The sequence below is a fragment of the Crocodylus porosus genome, unplaced genomic scaffold, assembly GCF_001723895.1.
Source record: "Crocodylus porosus isolate Cpor-Errol unplaced genomic scaffold, CroPor_comp1, whole genome shotgun sequence".
NCBI classification, from domain to species: Eukaryota; Metazoa; Chordata; order Crocodylia; family Crocodylidae; genus Crocodylus; species Crocodylus porosus.
This window is the reverse complement of record NW_017728945.1, coordinates 4,000,945-4,010,648: the sequence shown is the minus strand read 5'-3', so window position 1 is coordinate 4,010,648 and position 9,704 is coordinate 4,000,945. Positions and strand designations below refer to the sequence as shown.

Genomic DNA, 9,704 nt, shown 5'->3' with positions numbered 1-9,704 from the left:
ATCTCTTGTTGATCCTCTAACACATACAGGATATTTATATATATATATATATTTATATTTTATTTTTATTTATATTTCTTTATTTATTAGTGGTGTTTCAATTTAGTGGCAGAAAAATGTGGATTTTGGTTATTTTTTAAATCAGAAAATTTGGGATTTTTTTATCAGAGAAAACCAGGATCCCTGGTGATAAGGAGGTTGTGTTTGGTGCATTTCTCCAGCAGGAGGAGCCCATTGCTGTTGTATTTCCAAAGGCCATTTTTATCAATGACGCCTGGTCATCTGCACCAAGTCTAGCATTAAGATCACCAAGGATGACGAACTTGTCTGCCTTCAGCACTTCTGCAATAAGAGACTCCAGTTCTTCATAAGATTTGTCCTTAATCACATCAGCGTTGGTCATGGCAAGTGCATAGGCGCTGATGATATTTGCACAACTTTACCCAGGCAGCGGGAGTTTCATTTGCATGAATTTGTCATTCATTCCCTTTGGGAGATTTGTAAGCTTGCTGACTAGCTGTGTTTTCATGGCAAACCCAACACCAGCTTCATGTCGCTCTTCTTTATTGTGGCCTCTCCAGAAGAAGGTGCAGCCAGCTCCTTTTTCAGTGAGTTGTCCTTCTTCAGCTAAATGACTTTCCCTCAGGGCTGCTATCTGAATGTTGAATCTGGCTAGTTCTCTACCAGCTAGAGCTGTTCTTCTCTCTGGTCTATCTTCTGTTGATTAGCAGATCCTCTGTCCATTAGCATGCACACGTTTCCAAGTACCGATGACGAGTGATGTTAATGTTGTCTTTTTCTGTCTTTTTGTCTAAATTTCAATTGCTATAGGGGATCCCTATTGACCATAGTATGCTGACCAGGATTTAGATGAAGCAGACAATGTTTAGGGCACCTTTTCTAGCCCCTTCTACCTCCTTCTAATGGGGGCTGGGGTTTTGCGGTGCCCCAGACTCACCCTTCCCTGGCGGCACTTTCTAGGGGCTGCTTCACCACAAGCAGTCCTACCACAGTGACCCCAAATCCCAGTAGGGTGCAGTTTTCAGTCATACCCAGGACCCTACTCGCGCGCACACGCGCGTGCTCCCCGCCCCCCCATTTTGGTGTGCTGCTAACTTTAATCCAGGAAAAAAGTGTGCCCCAGGTATCAACAATTTACACTGCTTTAATCAACCTCTGATGTGGAATATTGGCATGAGTAGCAAAGCATCATCTAGTAAGGCATGATGTAAGGAAACATCAATATGAACTCTCTTTCAGACAGAAGTTCATCCACTTTCCTTGTCCTGAATCTCTGTTTCTCTCTCCAGGATATTTTTCTTGCTTCAGCAGAGGCACAGTAAATGAAAGGGAATGGCTCTTCAGTACCTAGTGTTCTGTTCTTGTACGTGGCCTCAGATGTAATTAAGCTTCAACTACTGGATTCATAAGTATCTGTCTATTAAGTCAGCTTGCAAGACCTTTAATCATAAACTTCTCATTACTCTTTTCTGAGGACCTTCCAATTTATTAACAGCCTTTCTGAAGAATGATTGTCCTCCTCCATGCCACATAGTTCCTGAATTCATGGATGCCCAGTGACCCAGCTTCAACAAAAGAGGTGTTTTGAGTGGAAAAACAGCACTTGCAGAGTCAGCAAAACTGGACACAGTTTTCAAGGGCTATTCTTGACAAAGTTACACATAGAAGTACTGTATTTACCCGAATCTGGGGCGACTTCAAATTTAAGATGACCCCCAGTAATTAGATTCTAGACATGGAACAAAAAAAGAAATTGTTATAAGTAAGTTTCTGTGTCTAGAACCTAGTTTTTAGAGATCATCTCACATTCATCCCCCTACCACTGCAACAGGTTGAGTAGTGTCAGGGGAGCTGGCTGGCAGGGCCAGGTAGCAGAGGAGCCAAGTGGCCTGCCCCTTGCTTCCTGCTGCCCCATCACTTGCCCCCCTGCTGCCTACCTCCCCTGCAGCTCCTGCACCTTTTCCCTCTTCCACCTGCCCCTCTATCCCCCAATGCCTGCCCCTCCCCACAGTGCCTGCATGCCCCAACACCTGCCCTGCCGCCATTTGCCTCACCTCCCACCTGCCCGGCCTGCTGCCTGCCCTCTGAGCTGCCTCCTCCTGCTGTCTGTCCCCTGCTCCTTAGCCCCCACTGCTGCCTGCCTTCCCCAGTGCTGACCTTGCTATTGCAGCTGCAGCTCCAGCTGAGACTCTGCTCTAGCCTGGGGCCTCCAGCCGCACTTCAGTCACACACCAGCTGTTGTAGCAGCTCTGGCCCCAGCTCTGACCCTGAAGCCAGGACCAGAGCTGCCTCCACCACGCATGGCCAGGCTGGAGCCTGAGTCAGCACATACTCTATACTCCCTGCCCTGGATCAGAGCTGTAACAAAAAGGTAAGTGGCATGGGAGCAGGGTGAAGCAGAGGTTGCAGGGAGCAGGTGGCATGGCGGGGGGAAACAGCAGCTGCCTCCTCCCGCCCCAGCTCCTACTCAAATCTAAAACAAGGGACTTCTTTTCCCTGTGTCAAACGGGGAAAAAATATTTGTCTTGGAGTTGCGTAAAAACGGTTGTCTTCTAGTCGAAGTAGCTTGAAGTAGATTGACACCGTAATAATTCAAAAACTCCTCCTTTCAGGGCCACTGTGCAAGGTCTATATCAGAATAACAGTTTCATAAAGAATAATTCCCAAAAGCCTGTCTTCAGCCACCCTGTCAGGATTACCAACCTGAACCAACATGCTCATCAAGGATAGTTCGGGGGGGCGGGCTCAGCAACATGGTTGCACCTCCCCCTTGCACTGCTTTTACACAGCTCCAGAGCACAGGAGGGAACCACCATTTGTCTCCTTTCCTCTGCTGCTGAACTCAGCAGGGAGGGAGACAAAGGAGGGTGAACAACAGTGCTCACACTCTGGGCTCTGGAGCCTCCCAAAAGCGGGGTCTCCCACCAGCCCCTGCCCCAATCAGCTGGTGAGCTCAGAGTTCACTGCTCATTTGGAGCCCCAGCAGGAGTCCACGATGACCAAGCAGTGAGCCCAGAGCTCACTGTGCATGTGCGGCACAGCCAGAGTTGGAGAGTCTTTGCCCCTTTGGCCCATGCCTAGGTCTGCTACTGATTCTTGATAATTTGTTCCATCTCAGACCAGGAAAGCAGGAGTTTTAAAATATGAGTTGCACTTATTCTTTAGTTCTGAAGAATCATCTCTGCTTAGAAAGTGAGATGAATCAATGAACTCTCAGCAATGTTGTCTGACTGAAGAATCTTTATTATGGGTGATGTGTGAGTCAGAAAGAGTACAGCTAGCCTTGGAGCCCTGCCGATTGCAGTGATAATTACAAACAATAGCATCTGCCTGTGACCAGAGCGGATTCACACTGGCATCACTGGGAAGCAGAGCACCGAGTGTGAGAGCCCACAATGCCACTTCTGCAAAGTGGTTTTTAGAGCAGAACTAATATAAGAAAAGAGCTCAGAGAATGACCTGACTGAAACAAAAATGTAACCGTAAGAGAGAATTTGCAAGGCTGCAGAAGGAAACATGAGATGGTCTTTTCAAAAGCTTCAGAAGTTTGGTTCAGGAAAGTACCCTTCAGCCTAGAGACCTATCTAAATACTTTGGGTCTACAAAAAGTGGACTCAGAGCCTCCCAGCATAGGCTGCCATATGTTTTCTAGGCAGCATCCAAATACTGCCAGCTGAGAAAAGCCTAAGCCCCGCTCTTGCAGACACTCGGTTTCCCAGTGGGGTTGGTACACTCAGTGGGGCATCACATATACCCTGGAACTGGGAACTGAAGTCTACTCCATGATAGGGTTAGGGTTACCATGCATCCAGGTTTTCCGGGACATGTCCTCATTTTTGGCCCCTTGTCCTCCATCTGGGTGGGTTTTTTAAAATGCAAGCAAATGTCCAGGTTTTTCCTTTGCCTTTCCTTTTGCTTGGGGCTGAGGAAGCATATTGGCTGTTAGGAGAGCATGTGTTCTGCGTGTAGGCCCTGGCAGGTGCTGGAAGGTGTGTGTGTGTGTGTGTGTGTGTGTGTGTGTGTGGCTGGGAGGGGGGCAGGGGCTGCAGGTCAGGAGTGAGGGGCACTGGCAGGACTAGTGGGGCAGGGGCTGTGGGTCAGGAGTGAGGGGCACCAGGGAGGAGCAGGGAGCTGCAGGTCAGGAATAAGGGACACCAGCAGGGCTGGGGGGGCAGCAGGCATATCACTGCCCCGCCCCACAACCATATACCCCTTCCCCCCCACACACAAACAGGTGTCCTCTTTTTTTAAATATGGTAACCTTAGATAGGGTAGACTGGGCTCTTTAACCCTGGCTAATAGTGGAGCCCCGATAGGTGGACAAATGGATGATCTCCTTTGGTCCAGCATCTCCTGCAACCAAGCTGATTCCAAGCATACTTGCACCTGCCTTTCCTTTTGGATTAAACTAGCAATGCTGAGAGAGGCAACACATGTGTGGGCAGCTCAGTGTCTCCATATACACTCCCCAGGCTTCTGCACCCTGGAAAAGTTGCTCCAGCTTCACGTTATCTTTCAAGCAAGGATTACATTCAGCGAACTGATATCTCACTCAACATAATTCTATTGTCTCTTGTCACAGAGAGATGCCTACTACTACAAGATGAACCAAAGCAAATTTCTCCAAACTATACATGGATTTATTTGGATATTAGCAAGAAGACAGCAACTACATAGGAACCAATAGCAACTACATACAGGGTGCATGTACATGTGCCCCCCACAGTGTAGTTGTTACTGAGCTATCATTTAGTACTTCCTTTAGAAAATGCTAAATGATGGTTCAGTAACAACCATCACTGTTGTTGTGTACCAAATCTGTGTTCAGTAACAACCGTTACTGCACCATCTCAGCACCACAGTTATTTTTAACAGCTGCATTGGCATAGTGATTCACTATAGCAAGGTAGCTCATCCCTACAGTGACATAGCATCGGTATCATAGTTTGAGCCAGCCAATGCTACATCACCATAGTGAGGAGCTACGTCAATGTAGCACGTCTCTATGGCGATGTAGCATCACATGTAGACATGCCCACAGTGCAGAATATACAGCTATATGTACTTTCTGGTGGTGTGATCTCAAGTCCCACAGCATCTGTCATCACAGGTGAGGCAAAGTCCAGATTCCACATACATACTTCTGAATCTTGGCATTTTATACACTTCCCAATTCAAAACTTTTCTATATCCCTGTCCATCTATCTAACTTTCTTGTGACCAAGTCATGAGGGATCGGTGAAACCCTGAGTCATATGTGATAATTATCCGCATGGGGGTTTGTACGTAGTACCATGTTTTTTTGCCCTTGCGCTGCAACGGCATGACTGTTTGCATGAATGGGATTTCTGGATGGTTTAAAAGTCTTTCTGGTGCATAAAACTACAACTCCTCAGATGTAGTTTAGTTTTGCTTACTAGAAATTAAAGCATTGTGTCCATGGATTTGATGTGTGCAAACACAACACTGAAAGACATGTAATAAACCTCTTTGTCCACTAGGTGGACTGCAACACTTTTGTAGTTCACCTCTTCAAATTGCTGCTGCTTTCAAATTGCTGCCACTTTTTTTGCTTGTGCCATGTGCTGGATCCCTGCTCCCATAGCTGCATGGTAGGACATGGGGGGTGGGGGGGAGGGCGGCAGCATGGGACCGTCCCACTGTCCTGCGGTGCTGCCTGGGGACTGGGCTTAATTCATTTAAAAAACCTGCAAACACTGATGGGATGCTCCAAAATAAACAAGTTTAAATTTTATAAACCTATTTAATGTAATCAGGATTACACCTTATGATGTGTACAGGCCCCTATGTGCTACGTGGTGGGGGGTCCTTTTATCAGCATTGGTGTGCTATGGTCACTGGCCTGTGCATCTCAGCTTACCTGAAACTGTCCTTCACAGATCTGCCTTTTTACATAGTAGTTATTGTGATTCATGTGATTTTGACTGAATTACTTTTAGAAACAGCTTATATAGGGTATATCTACACAAGACACTTTACTACACATTAGACTAATCTAACACACAGTAAAGCATCACCATCTACACATATGCAGCAATTACCGTTCAGTAGATTAGTCTAACATGCTGTTTCTAGTACTTGTCGATACAGGTACTAGAAGTCAGTGCTTTAATGTGCCTAAACTCACATGTAGATGCTGACAAGTAGCAGATTGCTTCTGGTCAGCCTAAACAGTAGTGGGCCATAAAAGTGTTGTGGGGAGGCAGAGCAGAGCATGAGCAGCCCTGGACTGAACTGCTTCTGTCAGGATCACATTTGCTCCTGATGGGCACACATTCAAATGCATGCAGGGGTGAACAGAAAATTCAGGTGCATTGATTGCATGTATAGACAGCCCTATGAAAAGGAATATGACGACACACCCAGCACCAAAGGGATCAGGGTAGAAGGCCCTCCCCTCAACAGTGTCATCTGTAAAATTTGCAAAGTGTGCACTCACTCTCATCATCCAAATCGTTAATGATGTTAAATAATACTGGAACCAGGACAAACCACTGGGAAATCCCACTGGATACCAGACCCCAGCTAGACATTGAGCCATTGATCACTACTCTTTTGAGTATGATGATCCAACAAGTTGTGCAGCCACTGTATAGTACTTTCATCTACCCTTTATTTCCTTGGCTTGTTAATGACAATGTCACAGCACAGTGTCAAAAGCCTTGCTAATGTAAAGGTATATCACATCAACTGCTTTCCCCACATCCACAGAGCGTGTCACTTTATGATAGAGGGAGATCATTTAAGAAATTCCTGCTGGAAACCATCATGTCCTTAACAGGAAAGAGTGTACACCTGTGTTTGAAGGAGAGAAAATAAAAACCTCATGGCTTGTCAGTAGTGAATCTCTGACCTTCCTTTCAAGAAAAGAAAGCCCACACACATATATGCTTGAGCACTCTCCCATTGTCTGTCATTAAACACATCCACTCCAGTCTACTCTCTCCACTGTCAGTCTCCCCAGAAATCACACTTTTGTACTACCATTTACCATGCATCCACCATACACAGAAGGATAGACCAGGCATACTAAATGCTGATTAATTTGTTCTCATAGCACCCTGTACACTGATGACCAGAATCCCCCTTTATTTGTGCTGATGCAGCTCCACTGGGCCACTTCTTCTCGACTACTAACGTGTAATCCAGAATGATGCCATTACTTACAATTATAAGAGCTGTGATGGTCCAGAAATTATGCAAGTATGTCTTAGGATGATACCTTTTTTAAAAAATTACAGCTGGATGGGACATGTATAAACAGGTTTAGAAGCAGAGACCAGGACCACGGACTTGGTTCCTTGGCCAGCTTCCTGATAGCTTCTCTTTTGCTTGGTCTCCATCTAACCCTGTGAATATTCCCCTTTGGCTTAAAGGAGAATGCTTCTCATAGCTTCGTGGTTAGGGCACTTTGCTGTGATACAAGAGATGTGGGTTCAAACCATCTGAGGCTAAAGGAGCCTAGAAGCCAAGTCTCCCACATCCTGGACAAGAGCTCTAGCTGCTGGCTATTAGAAGGTTTAAAGGGAAATTAATCTTGCTGTCTTAGTTTTCCAGATGGATTTCTCCCCACTCAGGTCCTGTTAAGTGCAACATTTTATGCTGTCAATAGCAAGTAGAAATGTGGCCTGGTGAAGGATAGAACAGGTTATATAATTCCTCCATTTAGAAAAGGGAGAGCTACATACCTTCTGGGTATAATACGAACCAATTCTGGATACTAATAAATGCTGCCTATTTAAATGTATGGGAAAGCCCTGCAATTCTGCAAGAGTCAATAGGGTGCTACTTGAGGTTTATTAGCCCCTCAGTGAAAGAACAGGAGAACTACATGTGTGAAGCAGCATCTTTCCAGTGCCTGGTCGTGCTAGCTTTGAAAAAGCAGCAGCTGTCAGAGACCTCTTAATAGCAAAATAGACTTCAGTCCTCTTGCTGGTGCTGCTACTCCTGGTTGAAAACAGCTGAGTTGGAGCTATGGAGATGAACATTTCTTGCATTTTATTCCAACCATGCGTGCCCTTCTTCTCCCCTTGTTTTTAACTATCTAGGTCACCTGTAGAGTTGCTTTGACAGCATGGAACAAATGGATGTAGCTCTAAAGCCAGTGCCAAGCACAGAGAGGGTGAAATTGGCAGCTTTCAGCATATGCTGTAAGGTAACCGTTGCTATCGTATTTGTGGGTGGCATTGCTGGCCTATCCTTCATGATCTTATTGGGTAAGTTTGCAACTGGTCACATTCTTTCTGTTTATAAGGAAAAACTGTCTGCATAACAGACTGGGAAAACTGTGCATACGTCACAAATAGCAGGCAGATTGCAATGACTTAAGGTCTGATTTCAGTCCAGCTATTCAGCCAGAAGTTGGATGCTTATCCAGCCCTTCACTGAACCCCTCAGATCAGGATGGGGAAGGGGAGGGATCTTCCTGTTTCTCAACAGTCCCTATGACATGGGTAGACAATTATTTGTGCCGTAGGGCCACTTAAGGAGTTTCAGTGAGCTGTTGCAGGCCAGGGGGGAGGTGTCTTGCTGACATGGCCCAGTGCCACGGAGGAGGGATGGGGGAATTGATCCTATCTGACCCCGGGCCCATTTGCCCTACACTCACCACTAGGGGCACTGCATAGAGCAGGTGAGCAGGGTCTCCTTAGAGGGCAAATGGGATGGGGCCTCCCAGTGCTCAGCTAGGCAGATGGGATGGGGTTGTGGGTGGGCAGGGAGCAGCATGCAGAAGAGTGATGGGGGGTGGGGCCAGGATTGCCGGGTCTGGCAGCATGGGGCCAGAACCCAGGGCAGAGCCATGATCCACTCTCCGCACATCCCTGTGACGCGCACCAGTTCCGTGGGCAGGGACATGTGGAGAGTGGATCACAATTTTGCCCCAGGCTCAGGCCTTGGCCCTGAGCTGTCACCACCCTGTGATCCCAGCCCTGCTCCTGGATACACCCTATCCCATTCCCAGATGCTGCTCCCCATCCACCCACCCACAGCCCCATCCCATCTGCCCAGCCAAGCACACCCTGCCTGCAGGAGTCCCAGGCCACCATCACAGGCGCTACCAGGAAACCGAGTCCAGCTGCAGCACCTTCCCTGCCTTGCTCTGACCCAGGGCGGTGGGACTGGCTACACGTGCCACAGCCTGGGCTGCCACCTGCACCTGGGCTAAGCTGGGCCAAGGGGCCTGCTGTGGGTGGAATAGTAACCTTTGGCAGGCCAGATTCAGTTTATAGGCCTTATTTTGCTCACCCCTCCCCTGTGAGCAACCAGTGAGGCACCAATGAGTTCCCATCCAGTCCTCTTTGGCCAAAAATCGTTACCACCGTATAAGGCCAAGGTAAAGGACAGGTAAAAGAAAGCTCAAGGAAATGGAGGAAATCTTCTAAGACAAAATCTGATGACCCCCTTGCCCCAGCACCCTGTGAGGGGATGTGCCACCTCTCTCTTCGCATACCATTTCAGTCCACTCCACTGCAATGCCAGTGTCTTACACAGCCCTAACCTTGACTCAGTCCCAGCACCCCTTCCTCCCTATTCCTTTTCCTATTGTTTGGGCCTCTCTCAAGCACTATCACTAAATATTTTTGTTGTTCCTTCTCCAGATACTTTTTACACCCTTTCTTCATAGTTTCATAGTTGGCAGGGTCGGAAGGGACCTGAGCAGA

General features: G+C 47.2%; 1 protein-coding gene across 3 annotated transcripts in view; it reads left to right on the top strand.

The window, feature by feature from the left end:
- Positions 1–9,704, top strand: part of TMPRSS9 (transmembrane protease, serine 9) — an 82,198-nt gene that overhangs the window by 46,631 nt on the left and 25,863 nt on the right. For all 3 annotated transcript variants that reach the window (XM_019550665.1, XM_019550663.1, XM_019550664.1), the window contains one exon: positions 8,091–8,258. In XM_019550665.1, the coding sequence (XP_019406210.1) occupies positions 8,117–8,258 (142 nt within the window). In that variant the 5' untranslated portion in view covers positions 8,091–8,116. The remainder of the gene's footprint in view (positions 1–8,090; positions 8,259–9,704) is intronic.